At 42.0% G+C, this 27,024-nt stretch overlaps 1 protein-coding gene across 2 annotated transcripts in view; it reads left to right on the top strand.

Annotated features, from left to right (window-relative positions):
- The first annotated feature begins 4,972 nt into the window (after positions 1-4,972).
- TEK (TEK receptor tyrosine kinase) overlaps positions 4,973-27,024 on the top strand; it is a 104,888-nt gene continuing 82,836 nt past the window's right edge. Inside the window, exon 1 of one of the 2 annotated variants that reach the window (XM_043890860.1) lies at positions 4,973-5,542. In XM_043890860.1, the coding sequence (XP_043746795.1) occupies positions 5,491-5,542 (52 nt within the window). In that variant the 5' untranslated portion in view covers positions 4,973-5,490. The remainder of the gene's footprint in view (positions 5,543-27,024) is intronic. The other variant, XM_043890861.1, reaches the window with a different exon arrangement.

The following is a 27,024-nucleotide window of genomic DNA, read 5'->3' as shown; positions in this document are numbered from 1 at the left end:
GTTGTGTCCAATTCTCTACACCCCCATGGAATATACAGTCCATGGAATTCTCCAGGCCAGAATACTAGAGTGGGTAGCCTTTCCCTTCTCCAGGGGATCTTCCCAACCCAGGGATCAAACCCAGGTCTCCCACATTGCAGGCAGATGCTTTACCAGTTGAGCCATAAGGGAAGCCCATAATATACCATAAGTGTCCTTTAATCTTTCCATGTCAGTATTGCTTCCATCATAACATTCTGACATTTGCCTGGTATTTCACTGCTTACCATAATTTATATTAAAAAATCCATTTTTTTGGCTGCTTAGAATGTTTCCTGGTTTTGATATTTTTAACAGTGTATTTATTTGTGGCTGCACTGGATCTTCGTTACTGTGTGTGGACTTTTTCTGTTGAGTGTGGGATATTCTCTGGTTGTATGTGGGCTTCTCATTGTGGTGGCTTCTCTTGTTGCAGAGCATGGGCTCTGAAGCGCGCGCTCAGTAGTTGTGGTACACAGGTTTAGCTGTTTCGCAGCATGTGGAATCTTCCCGGACCAGAGATCGAACCCATGTCCCCTGCATTGGCATGCAGCTTCTTAACCACTAGACCACCAAGGAAGCTTCAGGTTTTGATTATTATCAACAATACTTCAGACATAAATGTTGGCGCACATATTTGCTTTGGGCTTGGGTTATATTGTAATTGGAGAAGGAAATGACAACCCACTCCAGTACTCTTGCCTGGAAGAGTCCATGGATGGAGGAGCCTGGTAGGCTGCAGTCCATGGGGTCGCTACGAGTCGGACACGACTGAGCGACTTCACTTTCACTTTCACTTTATATTGTAAAAGTGGGCCAGAGACTATGCATCTAAGACTTTCACTACATATTTGTGATAGTGGCCTCTAGACAGGCAGTACTAACACAGTAGGAACATTGTGTAAGTTATTTTCCACGCCTCATCACGTTTTAAATTTATCCATTGCTACTTTTGTTAATCCATCTGAAAGAATTTTACTGTTTTCTGTAGATGTTTTTTCACATATTAAGTACAAGAAGGAGAGATGAGAAAATGAAACATAAGCCAAGTGCCTCATTTCTTTGCTTATTTTGTTTGCTTGTGTGTTGGTTTGGTTTTCTCTCTTGTTCTGCCATAACCGTGTCTGGAAAAATCACACATAGCCAGCTTGACTAGTGAGGAAGTCCCTTTCCCTTCCCTAGAGCATGGCAGTGGGGTGCCCACAGATTCTGATATTACTTCCTGCTAGTTTGGAAGCACAGTGATAAATGTCTACATTTGGGATTCTCTGGGGTCTCAGTGGTAAAGAATCTGCCTGCCAATGCAGGAGACATTGGTTTGATCCCTGATCTGGGAAGATCGCACATGCTGTGGAGCAACTAAGCCCACGCACCACAACTACTGAACCTGTGCTCTAGAGCGCCGGAGCCACAACTACTGAAGCCCAGCTTCCCTGGAGCCTCCGCTCTGCAATAAGAAAAGCCACCCCAGTGAGAAGGCAGTGCTCTGCAACTAGAGAGTAGCCACTGCTCTCCACAACTATAGAAAAGCCTGCATGACAATGAAGACCCACAACAGCCAAAAATAAATAAATAAATTTTTTAAATGTCTGCATTTATCAGTGTCATCAAACTTTTCCATTACCTGTCAAATTTCAAATTCTTTCCTAAGGCCTGATTTCTTTCCTAAACACCTGGGTTGGTGTTTGTGATGTTGGCTACATTTCTCTTTATCTACTTTTTTGCACATTGTGGTCTACTGATGAACTGTGAAAAAAGAGAGCCATATATGAAACTTTGCGAAAAATTGGAAACCAAGAGACCAGGATTCTAACACTCCCTTTGCTAGTACTTCTAATACTCCCTGTGCGACCCACAGGTGCGCAGGTTACTTAGCCTTCGTTGGATCTTGCTCCCTCATTGCAAATAACTCTATTGCAGTCCAGGGGTGGTATCGTGGTTGTGGATGGAGAAGAAACCTATAGAAAGCCCTTATTAAATATGTACTTGTGCCAGATACTATGTATATGTTATCTCATGAATTAGACATTGTTTACTTCCATTTCAAAGATGAGGAATCTGAGGTTCAGAGATATGAGTTAAATTTGCAATCTAAGTTTGCCTGACTCCAAAGACTTTTCAAGGTATGAGTATATAAACAATGATGGGAGTCTTTTCATTCATGTGTTAGTTCATTAAGTATTTATTCAAGACCTACTATGACTTACCAGGCACTGAGTTTAGATCTAGGAATTCAGTGGTGAATCAATTAAATATGTTTCCTGCCTCATGAAGGTATCAGTCAGCTGAGGGGAAAAGAGACATTAAAAAGAAGAAGACACAAGTATATGATTACCAATTGTGATTAGTACTGTGAAAAAAAAGGAGAGGATGGTAGGAAGGAATAGCAGGGGAGACGTGATTCAGATTGAACAAGTCCGGGAAGACCTTTCTGAAACTGAGACCCAGAATATAACTAGGTATTAATCAGTCAAGAATGGGAAGAGCATTCCAACGTTCCTGGGTGGGTGGAACTGCTGAGGACAGAGAGCTGACCCAGCTGGTCCCCAGCAAGGCTCCTTAGGGTATGGAGATGCCCTGATGATGGCTGCAGCCAGCTTTCAAGAGAAGGGTTGTGGCCATGTCCAAGTATGTGGTATTTCCTTAATACGTTATGTATTGGGGAAAGTCCTGTCCAGACATGGAAATGGCCTCTCCCTTCCCTTGGAAATTCTGGCATGCCATCCAGTTTTGCAACTTCCCAACCTGTTGCCAATCAGCTCTGCTGACCTATTGGCCCCACACTTGGTAGTGAAGCTCATACTGTTGTCCCTCAATTGGTTTGCCATGTTCTAAGACCAGTAAGGCAGAAAATGGGTCAGAGCACGCCTGGGAACTTTTGTTCACAAGCTACCTGCACTTTACACCTGGAATTTACACACCAAAGGTTCAGACGTCCCAGAGAAAAGTTGCTTCACCTTTTAACTAGCTGTATAATCATAGACTCAAGAAACCCAGCAGTGCTTATTATATGGAATCAATATTCTGGACAACGGGAAAAAGGATTACAGGGAATAATATTTCTGGATCCTGGAAGATGAAATTAAACTACATAGTTCTTTTGGATAATGAAAAAATAAACTGAGCAACATTTCTGGATAACAGAGAGAAGAGTGAAAATGAGTCACCCATTCCAGATAATGGAGGAAAGAACATGACTGACAGCTCTGGGTAGGAGGAGATCATTCTAGATGATGGGGAAGGATGAAGCTGGACAGAGGCAGGCAGCCCAGGTAAGGACGCAAGGTAGCAGCACCTTCAGCCTGCAAGAACCAGCAAACAGGAAGGAGAAAGAGCAATGACAGCTTCCTTGTGTGCCCATCAAGCACAAACAGGGGAAGCTGTGCCTGGGGAGGAAGGTGCGCTGGGACTTGTTTGTTTCCAAGGCCTTCCTTCCACTGCTGCTCCATATGGCTTGGGGCCAGTGGGGCTCACAAAGTCTCAGATACCATGTGCTTAAATAAAGCACTTTTGTGACCCTCCCACCCCTTAGGTTTTCACAGTGACAAAGATACACAGTTAGCATCTTCTTTGAACGGCCCAAATGAAAGGACCTAGGAATCAGCATGGGGATGCTGAGTGGGACAATTTAGTCATTGAGACTATGAGATGTTACCATCAGAAGGGAAATTAGTCATATCCAGTCTAAATCCTTCACTTACATGGTTGAGGAAACCGAGGCCTAGAGATGGGAAGTGAATGGTCCAAGGCCTCACAGGCAGATCATGGCAGACCTGGGACTAGTACCCAGTATCCCTGACTCCTAGACTGCTTCGTTAGGATGCCAGACTTGAAGCCATCTCAGAGAAATAGAGACTAGCCTTCTGGAGGAAGCTTTTAGAGAAAGAATGGAAAGATGAAAGGAAATGAATATGTTAACACAATTAACAAAAGTCTCCTATGAATTAGACACTGTGCCAGATGTTTCTATGTATTTTCAAGCCTCATTTAATCCTCTCAAAAATTCCCCTTGATGGAGATATTATTGCTATTTTACAGCTACTGAAACTGAGACTCAAAGTTTCAGTAACTTGTCTCAGGTTACACATGGCTGAGCCAGTGTTTGAGCTCAGGTCTATTGAAAACACAGCCTGAGCTTCTCTACCTTAGCTGCCTGGAAACATCAATCGATTCTCAAGATCATCACTAAAGTGATAAAACCCAAGACACAAATCAGGCAAGACTACCAGCATCTGCCGTTTCCTGTGGTGAGTAGGAAAAAGAGCAGAGACCTCTTTCCTAGGGCATAAAGGCAAGGTGATGACTAAGGTACGGACTCTCCGTGCTAAATTCAGAATTTGTATTTTCGTGATATCGTCATCTGGATAAATTTAGGGTCTCTGATCTTGTAGATATTGTTACCCCAGTGGTTATTTTCTTTTTGGTCTATGTACTCTCTCTGCTTTTATAAATAATATTTTTATCCCCACCTAAATCTTAAACTATTTATCCCCACCTAAAACTTACACTATTTGGTTTTTACACAGGTTATTTTAAAAATCTTGGACATAACTTACTTCTGAAAGCAAGTTGGCCAGTAACCACGAAATCCCTCCTAGTTATTACTGAAATCCTTCTCTGCCAGTTCTTTAAGAAATTAGATCATCTCCAGATGAGTTGTTAATAAAAAAATAAATGCGGTAGCCAGTAGCATAGATATCTTTGGGCTCTTGGCCAAAAAAGAAGCCATCTGTATAAAGGAAAACAGGCTAACAATTTTGGACTCTGGTCTCTGTGGCCACATTGAGCGTTGACCTCACTGTTAATTAACCCACATTAATTGTTTTGGGCGGGGGGGTTGTGTTCTCTCATCACGAAAACGTCTTTCCCCCATTGAAACCACGTGGGGTTAAAGCAAGAAAACAAAAGCCAAAACTGCTCCCCACACCCAAAAGCCCCTTCTGTCAGGGCTCCCAAGTAGACCCGTGAGAGCTGTTAGGGGGCTGAGAAGGGCCGGTCGTCAGCACATACCATACATAGGTGGAGGGCTTGTTATTCTCAGTTTCCCGCCTCAGAGAGGATACCCCTATTGTTTCTGAAAGTGCTGACCAGGACCCACACTTCCAACTAAAATTCCTCTACCCCTGCGGCAGGAGCAGCAGCAGCAGCCGCCATAGATAAGTGTTTTGATGAATTGCAAGATGGACAGGGCTTACCATGCCCCCAGCCCTGCTGATACCAAACGCCTTTAAGATACAGCCTTTCCCATCCTAATCTACAAAGGAAACAGGAAAAAGGAACTTAAACCTCCCTGTGCTCAGACAGAAATGAGACTGTGACTGCCCGCTTCTATGCTGTTCCTTCTTGCCTCTGACTTGTAAACAAGACCTAGTGGGACAGGCGAATGGAAAGTCACAAACCTCTGGGTGTTTGAAAGGATCCTTGGGACCTCATGCATGTCCGCAGAAACTGGATGGAGAAATTTGGGGAAGCATGGATTCTTTAGCCGGCTTAGTTCTCTGCGGAGTCAGCTTGCTCCTTTCTGGTAAGGTTTGGCTTTATTATTTTTTTTAAAAAAAGTTTTTTTAACAGTTAGTGACTCTGGGCTCTCTCACCAACGCTTATTGCTGGTTAACAAGGGGCAGCTGTGACACGGACTGTTTCTCTGTGAGTCTCCATTCAATATATGGAAGGATTCACCTGGAAAGTCCTCGTGGTGTGAACTGATTTTTCTAGTTTCTCTTCTGGATTATTGCCCCTTGTGTCACCACAGACGCTGTGGGGACTGATTAGGTCACTTTATCTGAAGAGACATATTTGCTGTGGGACATTATTTTACTGCTCCTCATTCTAGCTTGTTTCTTTTCTATACAAAAAAAGAACAAACCTGGCTTTACCTGCGTCAGAGAAAATCTTCAGTCATTGGAAAAAAGTCAAATTTATGCTGAGAATGATGGGGACCCACTTAAGGCACTGTCCAGAGTGTCATTTTTAAAAATGAGAACAAAAATGCTTTTCTATAAAGGTTTCGTATTTGCATCCTATTTTAATCAAAGTGGTCAAATGCTAGGCTTTTTGGTTTGTTTGTTTTTTTTTTTTTTTTTACTATAGTTGGGGTCAGGGAGATAAGGGTTATATAATTTGTATTTTATTTTAAAAACTATTTGGCATATAGTGATTTGTAAAGTCTTCACTGGCCCAGTGAAATGAAAGTTTAGGCAATTACCCAGATCACTGGCCTCGGGAGGGTATTGAAACCTATTGTGGGTTTAAGGAATGGTTGGCCTGAGTATAGACTTAAGGTGTTTGTTGCTCAGATTCTCTAGATGGCGGCGTGGCTCGTCCTTTACTTACCCTATGGGATACCTATGAAAGTGATATCAAATCATGAAATACAGATCACAATGTAATGGCCATCAATCTCTCTCCTTCAGTTTGAAAGCATTAGAATTATTATAATGAAAATAGAATTGATATAGGAAATGAATTTGGGAAAATTTACTGAACTTAATGATGTAGGCTATGTTATATTAGGTATACTTGGATCAAATTCTACTAAGTATCAGCTATACTATTTTATATTTTTCATATGTTTTCAATATTATTAAATATTCAAAAATTAATCCAATAAGATAACAGAAGTGTGTGGAAAGTAGTTTGTTTATAGCTCTTCAGTTTGTTGTCAATAATCAATATATTGAGGATATAGTAATATTTTAAGACTGAGTAACACAAATTGCCAGGAAATGAAAGATTATCTGAGATAGTTTCAGTATTTATGTAGAAATTGTTTATATTCATGTAGAAATAATGTTGATTTCTCCAACAATATGCTCGTTTAAGCCAAATAATTGTCATAATTTCATTCTCGATTTGCTTTTTTTCTGTGTGACATCTATTAGTGACCTTGAAATCTGGAACTGCTTCTTTATCAGGGATTATAGTAATGCAAAGCTCAGGCATATACAGTGGCTCGGAAATACTTCTTTAGGTTAAATACTACACACACACACACACACACACACACTCTCTGTTTTAATTCTTTTCCCCCCTTACTGACTATGTTATGGCACTTTGCGATACAGGCTTAGAAAAGCTGTCATAAAATCAAACAAAGAAACTAAGACAACAATGTAAAGCAACTATACCCCAGTTTTGTTTTAAAATACCTTTAAACAAACACACACATGCACAAAAGTTATGTGGCAAAAGTTACTCTGTGTATGAACCTTAGTTTTCTTGAAAGTACAGTGCTAACCAGCAGGCTGAGACTCAAGGAGAGGGGTTTCATGCTCTTGCTGAAAATGAAGGTTAACATCAATAATGTGGGTTTCTGGAGTAGATCTGCTGTGCTAAATCCTAACTTACATTTTCCATCTAAGCCTTTGTGAATATCAATACTGAAGGCTTGAGAGTTGCAACAGCAAGAATCCAGTAAGATTATGTCTGCAGGCATAGGATCCCATTCTTCAAACCAAACTCCACTGGTGGACTACAGTAATGGAGCGAGGGGCTCTTGACTTACAGACTTATCTCTCTAGTTCAGTGGGTTGTTCCTCATTCCCTACTTCTGAACAAATAGAACTAAAAGAATGTCACATTTGCCTCAGTGAAGGTGACTCTGGGTGGTAGACACTAATGCATAAGAGGAAGTATGTAGCTTTTAGAAGACTGCTATCAAATCCACCTAGATTCTGGTAGATTTCCCTCCCAGTGGAGGATCATGGCCAATACCAGCATACAAACAAGTTCTCAGAAACATACTAAATTTCCCCTTCTCTCCCATTCTCACCAAACCAGGCTGCTCTCTCTAAAGCATTGTATAGAAAGAAAAACACTAAAACAAATCACTCTCTCTGCTTTATCATATCAACATGATCCAATGGAAAGTCTCTATAGCATGCCTTCTTGCCTCTTTCCTGTCTCATTTGGCATTTTGAGTAACAACCTGGGTTCAGAGATAGTGAGTATCTTGTCTGGAGTGGCAGAGGAGATTCAGTTCTAAGGTCAGGGAAGGGGTCACAGATGGAACCTCTTGATTAGGGTAGGTCTTAGAAGGCTAGTAGCAAGCCTGAGGAATCAAGGGTGGAGGTGTGGAAGCTAGGATCAGAGACACACCTGGGAATTATTCTCAGAGGGAGGAGCTTTGCCCTCTCCCCAGACTCTCTCCTAAACACTGTCTTTGGGAGGTCTCAGCCTCTCCCTTTCAGTCCTACCCTGGGAGAACTTCCTTCGAGAGTTTGGTTCTTTTAAACATCTCTCCTGCAGAGAAGGACTTGTCCAGTTCATCTCAGAAGACTATGCTATATATATCCTCCAGGGATTCAGATGGGTGAGCTCCAGGTTTTTCTGACATTATCAATTCATCTCCTGGAACTTTATTCCTAAAAAAATGTGTGTGTGTGATTGTGTCACCAATTTATTCCCTGTAGATGGTTTGTTGGTTAGAGCGCAGAATCAGGATTCAGATAGATTTGTCTAGGCTGAAACAAAGCCAAAAGATACCACTTCAAAATAGATAAAAGTCAAGTTATGCATTGGTGTTCAATAAATAGCTATGTTCAGTATCAGAGAGATCTGGTGTTTTGAGAGTTCTATCGGTGACATCTAAGTTTTGGTGATACACAAAATTTACAGGAGCCAACACATGCTTTACTTGCTAAAATGGTAATATATAGCTGTAACTGTTTGCTTAGTAAAAATATAAAATCTGACTTAGAGATGGCAATTGCTTCAATCTACTGCTCAAAGCATACCCATTAAACACTGGTGACACTGAGAAATTTGACAGCAAACAGAGTAGACAGGCAGAAAGATACGTGCTTTAAACACTTTGTCATATGAGCACATTTAGTCAAGAGAGAAGAGATGAAGGAGCAGTATTTCTATGGGTTTCCATTTAGATGACACCATAGATTGATGCTGTGTTTCTCCAGGTCTGGGATGCAGGGGTTGAGGGAGCTGCACAAAGGATAGAGTTTGACTTTATTGATAGAAACTTTCTAAAAGCCGGATCACCATCCCCCCGAGGAGTAAGCTCCCACTCTGAGGAGGGATCAGGTTGGATGATGGATAGGTTTTAGGAATGTGAAAAGAGGATCCTTTTCGTTTCACTATCTGTGGCTTCTCATTGACCACTTAGGTAGATAAGGGTTCCGAAGAGCCACAAGATCTTTGCCTATTGAAATCAAACTGGGTGTGTTTTCTGAATGTGGGCCCAGATACGCTCTCTTTACACTGAATTGTAACTCAATCAACTTGGCTTAGGAGAAGAAAAAGTACATGCCCTTGGGCTGTGATGAAGCCACTGCTCTGAGACTGAGGTGGAGCTCATCAAGAAGGCAGGAGAAGGAATACGGAGTACGGATTGTGAGGTTACACGCCTGGTTGTTGTTGTTTGGTCACTAAGTCGTGTCCAACTCTTTTGTGATCCCTTGGACTATAGCCCACCAGGCTCCTCTGTCCATGAGATTTCCCAGGCAAGAACACTGCAGTGGGTTGCCATTTCCTTCTCCAGCGGATCTTCCCAACCCAGAGATCGAGCCCAGATCTCCTGCATTAGCAGGCAGTTTATTTGCTGCTGAGCCAGCAGGGACTCTCTTACACAACTGGAGTTAAGCTCAAATTGGGTGACCATGGACCAGTTATTTGACTGCTCTAATACACAGTTTTCTCATCTTTTACATTTGAAAATGCTTTTGACCCCTAGAGTCATTATAAACATCAAGTGTGATAATGCATATGCATTAGTCAGCCAGTAAGAACTCTTAGCAAGTGAAGCTAGTATAATTGAAAGAGAAGTGTTGCTCTGAGGATCACTGTGCTTGTTTAAGACCAGTCTAATCTTTTCCAGGTGGAGGGGGGGCGGGTCACTTACTACGCATAGAAACAGTCTCCTTCTAAAAGCCCTCAACATTAGCTGGTTCCTCAAATTTCGTACTGGTCTCTCCCCACTTGACGAGCCAGAACACTGGGCCTACTTTCCCGTGCTTTCTCTCACCTATCCCATTCATGGCTGTTCCACTTCAGCCACGTCCTTCTCCGTGATTGATGTATATTTTCCTCTTGGCTCTTGTTCATGCTGTTCTATCCATTTGGAAAAGACATCCCTCATACTCGCTCTGCAAACAAAATTCAACCCAATTTGCCTAGGCCAATTCTTCATGATGTTGTTCTCCTAATTCTGAGTTCCCTTACCACACAGGCTGTGTCTTTGAGCTCTGGGTACATGGATTTAGCCCAGTTAACCTCTAACATCTTTGAAAAAGGGTATTATTTCTTTACTATTCTCCGTAGTGCTTGGAGTTTAATATGCTACAGTAAGAAACTTTTGATATGCCACAGCAGACCTGAAAAAAAGAGAGAAAGCGTTTGTTGTTATACGAAGGGTTTTTAAACATTGAAATAATAAAACAGTAATAATCAATTTCATATATATATTGCAAGTAGTAATCAATTATATCTTAAAACATTGGCTTATGTTAAATATTTGATGTAAATAAGGTCAAAAGAAAATCCCTTCTCTCAGGTGTGAAACATGAAAGGTATACTCATGAAAGTGGGTTTAACAAGAGCTTTACCTAATACTATGTATTCTATGATTGTTGAATATCACTTTAAAGATATCATAGTTTTTATTCAATAGATATTTATTGAGTTATTGCCTGCCCATATTCATTCATTCACTCAACTATCATTTCAGTCTGAAGACATATTGAGGACTTACTTTGTACCAAGTATTGTGTTAGATACCAGCAATGCAAAAAAAGAATGAATCATTTTTTTCCCCTTGCTAAACTCACATTTTGGTAGGAAAGATAAATATAGGAGAATTAACTATAAGATGCTATGATAAATAATGTAATTATTGCTGTTGTTCAGTTGTTAAGTCGTGTCTGACTGTGACCCCATGAACTGCCACATGCCAGGCTTCCTTGTCCTTCACTGTCTCCTGAAGTTTGCCCATACTCATGTCCACTGAGTTGGTGATGCCATTCAACCATCTCACCCTCTGTCACTGCCTTCTCCTCCTGCCCTCAATCTTCCCTAATATCAGGGGTATATAAAAATCTAGCTTTTCAAGAGCTGTAAAAATACTTATTGGATTCAGTAATTTAAAAAATGGAAATTTAGAAAGATGGTAATGATAACCCTATATGCAAAACAGAAAAAGAGATACAGATGTACAGGACAGACTTTTGGACTCTGTGGGAGAAGGCGAGGGTGGGATGTTTCAAGAGAACAGCATCAAAACATGTATATTATCAAGGGTGAAACAGATCACCAGCCCAGGTTGGATGCATGAGACAAGTGCTTGGGGCTGGTGCACTGGGAAGACCCAGAGGGATCGGGTGGAGAGGGAGGTGGGAGGGGGGATCGGTATGGGGAACACATGTAAATCCATGGCTGATTCATGTCAGTGTATGGCAAAAACCACTACAATATTGTAATTAGCCTCAAACTAATAAAAATAAATGGAAAAAATAATAATAAAATAAAAATTAAAAAAAATTAAAAATACAATTCTAAAATCCAAATTAAACATAAGTGACTAAAAACATATAATGCTAACTTCATTAATTGCTAAATTTATATGAATATAATTTAGTATTGAAAATAATCTGTAGGTTAGATTTTCCTCACTTTCCCAGAACTCCTAAATAGTAATGAATAGTGCTCAAAATTATGGCTGATGTAGTTATGAGTTATTCATGGCCAAATGATTTTTAAACAAAGTAGATAAAAAGGAAAAGGGAAGAAAGGATTTCCCATCAGAAGGAGCATGGGGTGTGAAACAGCAGGGCAAGCTCAGGGAAGTTGAGTAAGACTGGAAAATAGGGAGGAGGTGGTGAATGAAGGTTGGGTTCAGACCAGGAAGGGCCTCACTGGCCATATTAAGTCATCTGTACCTCTTTCTGTATGTGTGGAGATTTAGTATGGTGTTTGTTCTATTGTATCTGATATATGTCTTGGAAAATTCACTCTGGTAAGAGTGTGGAGCATGTATTGACATGGCAGAGACTTAGGCCTGGACCAATTTGGCTTCCCAATTCTCCAGGCAGGAAGGCCCGGATGAAGAGGGGAATTGAAAGTGTTTAGGAGGTGACACTGTAGGGACTGGTGATGGGTTATTTATTGGAGGTTGTGGGAAGAGAAGGTGGTGAACAAACATTGCTCCAGGCTTCTGGTTTGAATGATGGTGCTGCCATTCACTGTGTTGGGACACATGACAGAAGGAACCTGGTTGATGACAAGCTGGCAAGAAACAAACAGTTATTTTGCACGTGTTGATTTTGAGTTTCCATGTTAATGGTGGGTATTTAGCAAAACTGGGCTCTCTGGGTCTGAAACTCAGAAGAGAACTGGGCAAGGGACTGAGACATAGGAATCTTTGTGTGTAGTAAGTAAGGTCCTGAACATGGACACATACTGAGATTTAAGTGAAGAGAAGAGAAAGAGGAGATAGCCAAGGGTTCCATGAAGAAGCAGTCCAGGAGCTGGCAGGAGAGGCAAACCCAGACAGATTCCTTTCCTGGGATTTCAGAGCATTGGTGTTGCTGTGGCTAAGAAGGAGAGAGTTTAAAGAAGGGGACAATAGGATGGGGGCCGCAGGGGGACAGCGTCCGGGCTTGGCCTGGGGGCACCAGACTGCAGGTGTGTGGTTTCACAGAGAGCCAGCTGCACTGACAGCCAGCTGAGCCAGAGCTGGAAGGGATGTCGGAGGATCAGCTGGCATCACTCCCAGCCTTCAGGAAGGGGAACGTCTAAAGTTGCCTCCCTTAGTTCTGGAATTTTAAACTGATAACCCAATTCCCACCAGTCAGACGGTTCCTTAATTCACATCACATTGCAGAATGCTTTTTTAGATCAAGACTTGCCTGCTTTCCTCTACATCCCTCCCCCGTTGCCTCCTTTTGTTACTCCAGTACTCTGATCACCCTTCTCCCTTGTTCCTTCCTAAAGGCCACAGAGGCAGGTGTGGTCACATGAACCTGCCAGACGGACAGAGAGAGTCCTGACCCTTTTTAACACAGCTGTTGATTAGAGGGTGTGCGTTCCCACTACCTAGAGGTGCTATGTCTAACATGGTAGGCACACACTTAACAGACGGAGGGAGAAAAAACCTAAAGATGAGCCACGGGAGCCCATCAGGCAGCCAGCAGAGGGGCATGTGGGCGGCTGCTGTTTGTTCCCTGCTGGCCACAGCCCCCTGCCCAGGGCTTGACCAGTGAGGTGTGTGCGGTGGGCACACCCATCTCAGCAGATCTGTCAGCTTTCCCGCTTTTGTTAGAGGGTGATATCATGCTTCCTGGGGGGAGCACTAGAAGACAATGCCCGGCCACTTTCCTCCAGATACAATAGGCGGAGTCAGGAAGGCAGTATTGACATTGCTGGGGCCAGGGAGGCACTCGCTGCTCCGCGGCCGTCAGATGGTGAACCAGCTTAACCTTGGCACATGGAGCCTGGGTTGTACAAGGCGTCTGGCTCCAGAGCCAGAGGGGACTCCACCCCAGGGACAGAAGTCCTTTAGACATCTGGGAATCTGAGATGGGCCTCGAATTCCCATCCCCTTGTCAAAAAAACAACCATAAAACAATAACAGTACCAGGAATAACAAAAATGACTACCGTAGGCTGAATGTCACCAAGTGCCAAGTGTTTAATATGACTTTTAATATCTTACAATAATCTCGTACAATTGGTATTACTATTTGTTTGTTTAATATAGATGGTGAAACTGAGGCTCACAAAATGTTAGTGACTTCACTAAGGTTAAAATATTGTGGACATTCATTATCTGGGACTGCCTAGCATTCCTATTTTTCAAAAGCCACCAAGCTTTCCCTCCAGTGATGGGACTGCCAATCACTGATCCGTGTACTGTCAGTCTGATGACAGTGGTTGGTTCAGATGGAGGATGTATGACCCAACAGGGCCACATGGACTGTCCTCTGGGAATTTTTGAGCAAGATGTTCTCTTTCTTCAGTGAGGACACTGTTCACTTGGAGCCATCAGCTTCCTTGGGTGATTCAAGGCAAGAAAACTAAAGTGGGTTGCCATTTCCTCCTCCAGGGGATCTTCCTGACGCAGGGATCAAACCCATGTCTCTTACATCTCTTGCATTGACATGTGAGTTCTTTACCACTAGTGCCACTTATTCAGTATCAGTAATAGTTCAGTCACTCAGTTGTGTCTGACTCTTTGTGACCCCATGGACTGCAGCATGCCAGGCCTCCCTGTCCATCACCTACTCCCAGAGTTCACCCAAACTCATGTCCATTGAGTCGGTGATGCCATCCAACCATCTCATCCTCTGTCATCCCTTTCTCCTCCTGCCTTCAATCTTTCTCAGCATCAGGGTCTTTTCAAATGAGTCAGCTCTTCGCATGAGGTGGCCAAAGTATTGGAGTTTCAGCTTCAACATCAGTCTTTCCAATGAATATTCAGGACTGATCTCCTTTAGGATGGACTGGTTGGATCTCCTTGCAGTCGAAGGGACTCTCAAGAGTCTTCTCCAACACCACAGTTCAAAAGCATCAATTCTTTAGCACTCACCTTTCTTTATAGTCCAACTCTCATATCCATACGTGACTACTAGAAAAACCATAGTCTTAACTAGAGGGACCTTTGTTGGCAAAGTAATGTCTCTGCCTTTTAATATGCTGTCTAGGTTGGTCATAACTTTTCTTCCAAGGAGTAAGCGTCTTTTAATCTCATGGCTACAATCACCATCTGCAGTGATTTTGGAGCCCCAAAAAATAAAGTCTGCCACTCTTTCTCCTCTATTTGCCGTGAAGTGATGAAACTGGTTGCCATGATCTTAGTTTTCTGAAAGTTGAGCTTTAAGCCAACTTTTTCACTCTCCTCTTTCACTTTCAAGAGGCTTTTTAGTTCTTCTTCACTTTCTGCCATAAGAGTGGTGTCATCTGCATATCTGAGGTTATTGATATTTCTCCCAGCAATCTGGATTCCAGCTTGTGCTTCATCCAGCCCAGCGTTTCTCATGATGTACTCTGTATATAAGTTAAATAAGCAGGGTGACGATATACAGCCTTGATGTATTCCTTTTCCTATTTGGAACCAGTCTGTTGTTCCATGTCCAGTTCTAACTGTTGCTTCCTGACCTGCATACAGATTTCTCAGGAGGCAGGTCATGTGGTCTGGTATTCCCATCTCTTTAAGAATTTTCCAGAGTTTATTGTGACAACTTCGCATAGTTCAGGGGGAAGATTTTAAAAGATACGACTTTAAATGTACACTGTATGGTATGGGTACATAATGAGCACTCAGTAAAAATCTGATGTTCTTGTTTACTTATAAACAAAGCTAGAGGCTCTTATGTCACTTAATATCCATCTTTTTAAAGCACATCTCTATCCATGAGGGCAGGCAGTTCATTCTATGCCGGATGGAGCTCCCCACCTTTCCTTGAGGTAACTCCCTGTTGTTGAGTTATTACCCCACTGCCTCCTTTTTTCCTAAGCCTGGCCTTGTCTCAGAACGAGGGGAGAAAACCTTAGAGCTGTGTGTTCTTGGGCTCTGGCTGAAAATCTGGAGTGTCAGCTGGGGAGTTCCTTCCCATGGCCCTACCAGCTGGCAAGATGGGGCTCCCCGTTTTTTCTCCGGCCAGCCCCCAGCTTCCTCTTTCCTCAGATCCTGACCAAAAATTGGCTCCAGGATGCTTTGCTCTAGATTGTTCCCACCTCATTTATCCCAAACCTATTAATTCCTAGTTCTTGAAAATCTTATGTGGCATTGTCAGTTCCCAGTGCAGTGTGCCTCACTTCAGACTGAGCTCATTCCTGGTAGGTTATTTGGGAATTGATCCTAGGGAGCAAGAATGAGGGGCTAGGGGAATGGAAGCATACATGCATGTACTGTCATGCTGGCCACTGCCTCAAAAGCCTGGTGAAGTGAAGCGTTAGTTGCCCAGTTGAGTCTGACACTTTGCGACCCCGTGGACTATAGCCTGCCAGGCTTCTCTGTCCATGGAATTCTCCAGGAAAGAATACCGGAGTGGGTAGCCATGCCCTCCTCCAGAGGGTCTTCCTGACCAAGGGATCAAACCTGGGTCTCCTGCATTGCAGGCAGATACTTTACCGTTTGAGCCCCCAGGGAAGCCCTAAATACCTGGTGCTCTATACCTTCTAAGGAGCTTCATGAAATGTGGCTCTGGGCCTTCATACTTTGCTTTCCTTCCTTTTGTTCAAGGCTCATGTAGATGCAAGAAGCTGATTAGTTACTGGGGTCCTGCGCTGTTGTGCCATAGAAAGTCCCAGGGGAGGAAGTGCAATATCCTCCCACAGGCTCTGAGTGAGCTACTTTGAGGTTCCATCTGCTCAAAACTGATGGAGGCCGGCTTAGCAGTAATTGCAGAAGCATTTGGAGCTAAAGTGGGAATGGGGAAGATTTGCATTGGTGTCCAAGAGGTGTTGGATGCAGGCACCCTTGCGTTTGTCCCTGACATACAACTTAGAATATTAAATCACACTTTACAGTGTACTTGACAGGTTTCCCACTAGATTATGGGCTGAATGACACATTAGCATTCTCAGCACCAAATATAGTATCCTGGCTGGAAGAGAAACGCTTTAAAAATAGTTTTGCATTGGATTCAATGTTCTGACCTAGTACTTCCCTAAGTGTCCTATATACACTATTGCTGGCCTGAAAGATGATTTTATGAGATGCAATTTAAGAAGAGCATTTTTAATTATGAAATTAATATGTGTATATAGATATATGTCTGTATTGTTATTGTGTAGTTGCTAAGTTGTGTCTGACTCTTTGCGACCCTATAGACTGTAGCTTCTTCTGTCCGTGGGATTTCTTACACAAGAATACTGGAGTGGGTTGCCATTTCCTTCTCCAGGAGATCTTCCTGACCCAGGTTGAACCCAAGTCTCCTGCTTGGCAGGTGGATTCCTTACCACTGAGCCACCTGGGAAGTCCATATGTGTGTATATATCATAACAATCATGTAATTTCATGAGTATTTTGACATTATATGAGGCTAAGAAAAAAAGATGAGTTAGAGTGGTTAATAGAATAATTAATATACAAGTCTCATGTAGACTCAGCAAAAAATCATGAAAATAGTGTATAAATTAATGCAATTTGAGAGATACTGCTCTAAAAGAATGAGGGAACCAATACATTTTTAGAACTCTGTGTGTGTGTTCAAATTAAAAATAGAAAAGTAATTGGACACATAAATAATACTAATGGACTAAGCAGAAGAGAGTCTCTTGGTGATCAACCTGTCTCAGAGGACTGCCTTGGACTCTAATCTTGCTCCTCTCAGGAAACCTGGAAAGGGGACATTTATTAATAAATTACAGTTAAGACCTAGTTTACCCCTTGGGCACCCTGAGCATTCCTCAAAAAAGGCCCAACAGTCAGCATGCAAACTAGTGGGCAGTGGCCAAAGTGGAGGAACAAGTAGGTCAGTTATATGCGTTCATTCAAGCTAACATGTAGAGAGCCCTTTCTGTGTGTGGGGAATCTGCTGGGCATTCAAGTTTACAAACAAGGTTAAGAGAGGGATCTGACCTCAGGTGGCTTTTAGTCTGGAAGCTGAGAAGCTCTGCTCTGTTAGAGGCCTGCAGTGCACCTTAGGAGTGTTGAGGCTGGAGGAGTCATTCTGGAAGAAAACATGGGTCTCACCAAGAAGGTGGTGTTTGAGAAGGATGAGCAGGATCATGCCTTGTGGGAAATCAGGAGTGGAAGTGGGGAGGAAAGGTGTTCTAGGCCAAGGAAGAAGCATGAAAAATGAGGGGTAAAAAGTTGAAGAAATGTTTGTGCAGTGGTTCTGTGTGGCTACCCTCTAGGGCACAAAGACCGAAGCTGGGGAGGTGGACTGGGGAGAAGGTAACTTGGCTTTTGAGGTTGGCTGAGTGGGCAGGGTCAGAGTCAGTTATGGGAGTTGTCAGGGTATGGGATAGAAGCCCTGTGAGGGGATGACATTGCCAAAAAGAGGAGAAAGGGTTTGTTTTGGGAACACCTGTGTCAAGGGGTGATGCGGGTAGAGGAAGAGGAAGCTGAAGGCATTCAAGGAGACAAGCCAGAGGAGGAGGGAGTTTCTCATCTACGTCAAGACGTACAAAGGCAGGAGCCAGGATTACGAGAGAGACTGGAGAATTTGGCAATTAGGTTTTGCTGCTAAGCATTTCCAGTGGATGGGCAGGGCCTGGGTTGAAGAGTAAGAGAGAGGTGAGGAAATGGAGTGAGTAAGCATAGATCCTCTCTGGGAGATGTCCCATGTCATGGCAGCTTCCTGTTTCTGTGTGCTTTTTGGTAAACTTGATTCTAGGGTGATCTGGTAGGGGAAGAGGTGAGGTCCCCTCTGCCATTGTTGGCTCAAGGTGCTAGGAGGATATGCTGAGGTTTGAAGGAAATAGAGAAAAACCTCTTCCATCACAGGTATTCTCCCCTTCCCATGGATGTTGTCCTAAATTGCCTGAATTAGATAATTATTTTAATTTCAAAAATGTTTGGTAATGGAGGTACACAGGGGAGCCACACACTGCTACCTGGAATAAGGAATATTAGAACCGACAAAGATTCAAAAGATTATCTAGTCCAGGGTTATTGAATTGTTTTTTCACACAATACTAATTCCAGGAGAATTGTTGAATTCTCCCCCCACCCACTTCTTTTTTTGAGTGTAATGTGGAGCTAATGTTTGATACCTTAAGTAATATGAGTTTGATTGAACCTGCTCATTTTACAGATACTGAGGCCCCAGGAGTTTAGCACTTTGCACAAGCTTACTCAGCTCATCAGAGGCTGTTTCTTCACTTTAGCAGAGAGTATGGAAAGCAATATAAATTAGATGTATTGTTTGGTCAGACTGCCTGGGCTTGCATTCCATTTTTACCCTTGAATTGGTTAGCTATCGCTGTGTAACAAACTACTCCCAAAACCCAGTGACTAAACCAACATTTATCGTTTGTCACATGTCTCTGTGTGATTTGCGGTTCGCCTGATGTGTGCTGAGTGCAGCTCTGAGGTTCTGCTTCAGATCGCAGCAGCTGCTGCGGCTCTGCTTCTTGCTGCAGGTGCCGGGTGTCTGGATGACCTGCTCACACGCATCTCACCCTTCTTGGACCAGCCCAAGGGGGTGTTCTAATGGTGGTGTTAGAAACACAAGAGCGCTAAGTAGAAACAAATCAACAAGGGAGTCTTCTCAAGGCTTAGGCTGTGAACTAGCACACTGTCATTCCCTAAATCAAGGTCTGGGAACTACGTTCTGCCCATGGTGTGGCCAAAGCAAGGGAATGATGCAAAAGGGAGCTGAAGATTGGGGGTCAACAATTCGATCTACTACAGCTGCTACTAGCTTTGCACTGTGGTGCAAGTTACTTGTCTTCATCTGAAAAACAAGCATCATAATAGCACTTACATTTTGGGGCTTGGGGAGGGGGAATTAAATGAATTTGCTCATGTAAACCATTAAGAACAGCACTTTAACTTAGAAAACACTAAGTAAGTATTAAGATTGCTACTAATTTTACTGCCCCGCCCCCCATCACCATCCATGAGGATATCTGGGGTCTTTGCCACCAGAGTGGCTATGGAAGGTTTAGGGTTGACTTGATAAACTGGCTCAGCGTCGGCCATTTCCCACCAGCAAAAGAGCTCAAAGGAGTGACCTTCTGAAAATCCTCCAAACCACTCATGTATAAAGTCCTTTCTTTGTCTTATAAGTGACCATATGGCCTCTGGCAGCTTGGGCTGGCTTTGTGCTGCCTGGTTCTCCCAGCCTCCGCACCACACACACCCCTCCCCCGCAGTGTATCTCACACCCAGAGTCAGCAGAGATTTTCACACAAACCATCTGCCAAGAGGTGTGGAACTGGAGCCAGAAACACATAACAGCCGCAGAAGCTCAGCTGTATTCCGAGGCCTGTTGTAATCTCACAGTCCTGGACACAGCCCCCTGACCACTGACTGGCTCTAGAGCCCACAAGCCATCAGCGGAGTGTGATTCCAATGTGAGTAATGCACAAATTCTGCCAACTCCTTCTGGAATCAAACAAAAAACTGGTTTCTTTCTCTTTTTTTTGCCATTTGGGGGGAAATCGTTCATTGCATCACTGTCTTCCCTTTAAGTCTGGGGAGAGCCAGTGACTCAAGCTAACTTCTGCTAGAGGCTCTCTTCCTCTCCTCGAGGCCACTTCCTGATGAAACTCAGGGTTTAGGACACCCCCACCAAGCCCACCTTTCACCTTGTCAGGTGGTATTATGTGCCACAGGAATCTAGACTGGAGCCCTGTTCAGCAATGGGGTATCCGTAGGCAAGTCATTTCACCTTCCTGTAGAATGGGGATAGTAGTATTACCACACTAAAGAGTTGTGAGGATTATATGATACAGGTAGGTCAAATGCTTAGCCAAGTGCATGTTCATAAAAAACACTCAGTAAGTATTAGCTATCATTATTTCTTCTGTCTCCCTATGCCACTAGCTATTACTCCTAGGAGCACTCTGTCTCCAAGCTATTGTATAAATGTTACTCTGTTCTATTCCATCCCACTGTCTCCTTCCTTCCTAACCCATTCTAGTCTTTAGTATTATTTGACTCTTACTCTGTGCTTAACACTGGGCCAGCAAGTATAAAGATGAATGAAACAAAGTCTGTTGCTATGGAGGTTGCTGTTGGGATGTAAGTTGCAGATGGACGTACAGTATGTTCTTCTTACTCATGGTAGCTGTATTCTGTAACCATCAAAACTGAGTGAGATTTCTGCAAGTCCAAACATTTTAGTGACCTGATCAATGCATAACCCAGTTTTGCACTTGTGTGTTTTGTTTTGTCTTTGCCAACAAAAAGCGCAAAAATGTGAAAAAGTGGCACCAAATAAACCCTCCAGAGGACATTGGTTGTCTGTTTGAGAGCCCAGTAGAACAATGCCTTGTTTCACCTCAGTCGGGAACAGATGTGTCTGATGACTCAGGGTTTTCCCTGCTCTGTGTGTGTGTTCAGGTGACTGGGAAGGCAACATGAGTATCAATTTTGAGGTTGTAAACTATAGGTAAATTCATAAATATAGAATCAACTAATGATGCATGCATGCGAACTTGGTCATGTCCAACTCTTTGCAACCCATGGACTGTAGCCCACCCAGCTCCTCTGTCCACGAGATTCTTCAGGCAAGAATACTGGAGTGGGTTGCCATTTCCTCTTCCAGGGGATCTTCCCCACCCAGGGATTGAGCCTATGTCTCTTGGATCTCCTGAATTGGCAGGCAGAGTCTTTACACTGAGCCACCTGGGAAGCCCAACTGTTGATGAGGATAGACTGTTCATACACGAATGCGTAAATGACTCAGACTGCAGTAAAGTTTCCATAGAAGTACAGGGGAAGCACAGGAGAGAGAATAACGGATTCCGTCTGGGGCAATCAGGGTTCTTTGGTTGGAATCAGACTTTCAAACGCAAGAGGGCATTTCTTTCTTCTTTTTCTTTTTTTTTGAGATGAGCAATTTTATTTTTTGAATGTTTTTATTGGAGGATAATTGCTTTATAATGTGTTAGTTTCTGCTCTACAACAGAGTGAATCAGCTACATGTATACATTTATCCCCTCCCTCTTGAGTCTCCCTCCACCACTGCCCACCCCCATCCCATCCTTCTAGGTCATCACAGAGCACCAAGAGGGCATTTCTGACAGCAGGCAGTAGAGATGGAAGCATGTGGCTGGGTGCAGCCAAATCAGTCAGATTAGGGCTTGTGGGTGGCAGGATTTCTGTGTACTGTGTAGCCCAGATGTGACTGGATGGCTTGCAGCAGGCCTCTTCTAACCCACATCCAGTTAGAAGCAAGACTCAGCACTCTGAGATGCCAAACAAGGTAAAACGATCCAACTCTGTAGCATCAGCAAGTAAACAGAGCGCTTTCACTGGGTCAAAGGAGAAGACGATCGGTGTTGTCTAGTGTGTAAAATAAATTCATGAGTCGACAACTCCCCTTTCCTCTGGCTAAATTCCTCTCCAGCTCCAAGCCTCCTTGTTTCTCCTCCCTGCCTCCCACGGCCTCTACTCTTCCATGCAATTCCACTTTGCATATACCACTCTGCAATACAACAGCCAGCCTGGGGATCCAGCCCCTTCTCCTCTGGAATCTTAGCAGAGATCCTGTTCCTCAAGTTTGGCTTTCAGGAATTTTCTCTACCCTCCATTCCTCACTCCATGGGGATTATTCAAGTATTTGTCCAGTAAAATATTTCCTCCATATTTTGGCATAAGGGATAAAATACAAGGTCCCAGTGAGTTACCACTTCCCATCACTACCTCTGCTGGTCATTCCTGACAGATAAGTATTTTCTCATGGTAGACATATGTTTTTTTCAGGTTGATATAAATCTTTTTTTCCCCAGTTTTATTGAGATATAACTGACATTCAACATTGTATAGAGGTTTCTGCAGTTTTTAAAGAGCCTAGTCCAGGCCCTAACCACAGTAGATATTCAATAAATGAATAGGTTTCTGCTAATCTGATTTGGGGGAAAGTTACATTTTTGTCATATTTTCTTCTACAAAACAGATACATAATTTTAACTACTATAATTTTCTTATATATTTCTCAGAAAGGTTTTGTAATTTTGATCACATTCAGTTCTAAACATTTCTTCCTAATAATTCTCATCAAAAGATGTTGCTTTCTAGAATCTTTACAAGAGTAGCTATAACTGATTCACTTTGCTGTACAGCAGAAACTAGTCAACATCTTAAATTAACTATAGTCAAATAAAAATTGGAAAAAAATGGAGTCAGCATATACTGGTCCACCCTGAGTTTGAGGACTATATAGAATAATTTGTTAAAATACCTATAAATGATACCTACAATAAATACAAAGTAGCATTGGGGGAAAAATACTGTTTTTAAAAAATTAACAAAATAATTATGATTTTTTTTTGGGGGGCCATGCCCTATGGCCAGGGATTTAACCCATGCCCCTGTATTGGGAGCATGGAGTCTTAACCACTGGACTGCCAGGGAAGTCCCAATAATTATGAATTTTATCATGAAGAATGAGCAGGAGTTCTAGGGGTACAAATTAGCAAAGTTCTAGGGGTAAAAAAGGAGACTAATGTCTTTGAAATACCTCTACTAGATCTTAAGGCAGAGTATCATAGTGTAATAACAGTGGGGTACAGTCCAAGAATATGAACACATAAGTCAACAGACTGGATTGACCAGAACAAAATCTGAATTTATATAAAATCTTAATGTCTTATAAAGGACACAAATCAGTAGGAAAAGGAATAATAGCTCTGGGAAAATTAGTTTGGATAAAAAAAGACTTGTTTAAAAAAATCCCACCTGTTACTATATACCAAAGTTATTTCCAAATGGATTAAAGAACAAATGGGTTAAAAAAAAAAAAATCAAGCCATCAAAAGAAGAAGATGGAAGTGAATATTTATTGACTTATTATATGGAAGGGGCCTTTTTAAGTTTAAAAACAATGGGAGAAACCACAAAATCAATACCTTTAGCCATGTAAATACATAAGCTGTTAGTCCAACAATAAGCAAAATTAAAAGGGAAAGAACAAAAGAAAAATGCTTAGAACAAGTATGGCATATAAGAGATTAAAGTATTTCCATAAAATAAGCTCATTGGAACTGATAGAAAAAATCAAAACATCAGTAGAAAAAAGAGAGGAACAAATAATTCACAAAAGGAGGAAATACAAATGGCTAACATGTGAGAAAGTCTACTCTCTAAATTACAATGAAATCAGAATAAAGATACTGGTTTTCTATATCAAATTAGCAAAGACTCAAAAAAAAAATGAGAATACAACTCCATGGCTGGAGTTGGTTAAATATTCACTCTCATGCACTATAGCTTTTTATATAGAAATATGGCACTATAAAGAAAAATGTTATGATAAGATTAAGTAAAATTCAGTATATGAAATTGTATTTGGTTTTTACCATAGGAAAAAATTACGTATATTGGTTTTTGCAGTTTCTCCTTATATATGTTCTGGGACAAAAGAAATGATGTAAATCAAAATGTTAACAAGACTAACAGTGTTCTTTTTTAACCATTTCTTCCTTCTCATTATGTTTAGATAGGCTTGATCTGGTGTTTGAAAAAGGATTTCATAATGAGGAGATATATTTTAAAATAATTTATAATCTGAATGGGCTAAAAGGATCACTAAATATATTGTTTTTGTGGTTTTAGAGATACTCTTTGATTCTTATTATAATATTAAATTGTAACCACCTAACAGGATAAAGATAAATGTAAAAAGACCCATATTTATCAAGACTACTATCTATTTTGAGTGCATAAGATGTTCATAACCGTAAAGATATTAATTAATGCCAAGTTATTACAGAAGCGAGATTCCAGAAACATTTTTATTGGAACATGCAGATGGCTTATTGAAATAAGGCCAAGAAAGACAATGAGAAATGTTTCTTTCACAATATTCAGTTGATTTTTAAAGTCTGAGAATGAAAAACTACTATACTGAGTATAGCTCTGTGTAGTTATTCCAAATTATGGCATTTGGTTTAGCTTCCTTCAAAATGTATATTTTTCTGATCAGAAAAATAATTCATGTTCCTATGGAAAAATTTGGATACACAGGAAAACATTTTAAAAATCCAGCCACCAGAGTTAAATAGACATGCTTCTTAATGATATAAGACATATACCACCTCTCTGTGTATATATATGTTTGTGCATATGTGCATTTGTATATACACAGAGAGAGAGAGAGACAAGTTTGATTGTTTGGTTTTAACATCTGTTAATTATCGTCTTTAAACATAAACCCAGTTGTGCAAGCTCCCTTCTGTCATGGGAACTGGAAAAGAAAAATAAAGATCTCAACCACAGGGTCATTGAACATAAGCCAGAAGAGACCCCGTGGAAAGTGAAGTCACCCAGCTCATCCAAGCCTTCTGGCGCTGCCACATTATAGTCAAGTCGTGTCTGAAACAAAGAGGTTCCTCTTATCCCTGGACCTCCTCTTCTCACTCGGACTTAACCCTGAGGGATGGAGTGAGGATTCAAGGAAGTGTGAGGGGTGAGGGTTTAAGTATCAGAAAAGGGTTTAGAGTATCATACACACACTCTTTGTTAGCTGTTGTTTGTTAATAAAGAAGAGTCATGACTCATTTTTGTCATTGTTGTTTAGTCACTACGTTGTGTCTGACTCTTCCACAACCCTGTGAACTGTAGCCCACCAGGCTCCTCTGTCCATGGGATTTCCCAGGCAAGAAGACTGGAGTGGGTTGTCATTCCCTTCTCCATGGCATCTTCCCAACCCAAGGATCAAACCCACGTCTCCTGCTTGGCAGGAGAATTCTTTACCCCTGAGCCACCTGGGAAGGCCCAGCTTGTCTTTGGGGTCGCAAAATAATTGGAAATGTCCAAGAATGCCTGGTGTCAGGGGCCTCTTTCAACAGGGTGTGACTTCCTGTGTCTTTAGCTGCTCCACCACCATCTTCCTACTGAGACTGAATGAGGGGAGGGCTGCAGCCCACCACTGCCCTCTACAATCTTGCACCATGGCTGCTTCTGTTATGCTAGTGGCCATGTGACATGTCCAAACTCAAGAACCCATGTCCTCAGTTTATGGATGCTCTTTAGTATTTGTATGCAAACTAGTTATGTGAGTATGCCTAATTTTCTACAAAGCTCCTACCACGCTGTAGGCCAGTGGCTTTCATGCCTGTGTTATAGGACTCTGGGTGTTCCAAGGAGGTGCTGTGTGGCTGCCAGAGATGGTGAGGATGTGGACTCTGCCTGTCAATCCCTGGGCCCTGTCCTGCTGCGGCTGCTGCTGCTGTCGCTTCAGTTGTGTCTGACTCTGTGCGACCCCATAGACGGCAGCCCTCCAGCTTCACCCAGAGTAACTCTTTATTTCATGTATTATCTTCTGTATGATATTACATTTGTTAGAATTATGTCTTGGCTTAAACAAAAGCACATTAGAGAACCATTGACATAGTTGTAGAATTTGCTCTGGCAAAGACCCGGAGCTGGGAGTGATGGACGGGTATCCTGTATGAGGAATTATTGGCTAAGCAGGTAGTGGTTCAAAGTAGTTTTTGAAACTGAGTGAAGTATAAGCTGTGGAAAGCTGGTTTGTTTTTTTCTATTTGCTGTAGACTGGAAACCAGAAAGTCAGGTCTGAATGTAGAGGTTGGTAAAGTGTTGACTAGAGGTTTGAGAGACTCTTCTAGGAGGAAAGGAGCTGTGTCTTAAGTCATGATCTTTATACCACTGATTTTCGTCAGTGTTATAGTGAAGTTTGTTTGCTAGACTGCAGAGTTTTAGGTGGATGAAGTGTTACTGTATGGATATTAATATTATGTATACTTGAATTAGAGAGTTAGCATCATGTCATTTATTCTGAGATTTACTACCTATAAACCTGACGTTGGACAGGTGCTTGGGGAAGCTTGAATGTGCGGCTATTTCCTTCTTAGTTGACCATTGGAATGTTGCTCCCTTTCAAGTGTTAAAAGTTTGAAATTTGCTACACTGGCCTAAGCAATGAAATTCTAATTTCAAGTATGTACAACAGAGGAAATATTCTGGCTTCCGTTAAATACATTTCTACATTCTACAGTCTAAGAACTAAATCAATTTAACATAATTTTCAATTCTTTAGGAGCCAAAATGAAGAGGATCAAAAATTCTATTTGAAACCCAGGGCTTTGGTAGATTAGTCCCGTTTAAAATTCTGAATCCAGGGATTTTTGACTTCAGTTTGTAGAACACATGGTGTATCTATCTTGTTTTCCAGGGATGACTTTAGACCATAAGTGTGTGTCATTCTTAGATGGAGTCAGATTCGTCATTAAAGAAACCATAGATTGAAATTTTATGGCCCCTACTAGAAGTCAAGTCCATTTGAAGAGCTAACAAATTAAAGAGGATGGAAGCTTTAGCAATGCAGCCCAGAATGCCAGCACGTGGATGGAACCAAGTCCCAACTTTCCAGAGACAAATTAGGCTAACTGAGCTCATCTCTGGGCTTCCCAGGTG

The sequence above is a fragment of the Cervus elaphus genome, chromosome 29 (genome assembly GCF_910594005.1).
Source record: "Cervus elaphus chromosome 29, mCerEla1.1, whole genome shotgun sequence".
In the NCBI taxonomy this organism is placed as follows: domain Eukaryota; kingdom Metazoa; phylum Chordata; class Mammalia; order Artiodactyla; family Cervidae; genus Cervus; species Cervus elaphus.
This window is presented reverse-complemented; position numbering and strand designations above follow the sequence as displayed.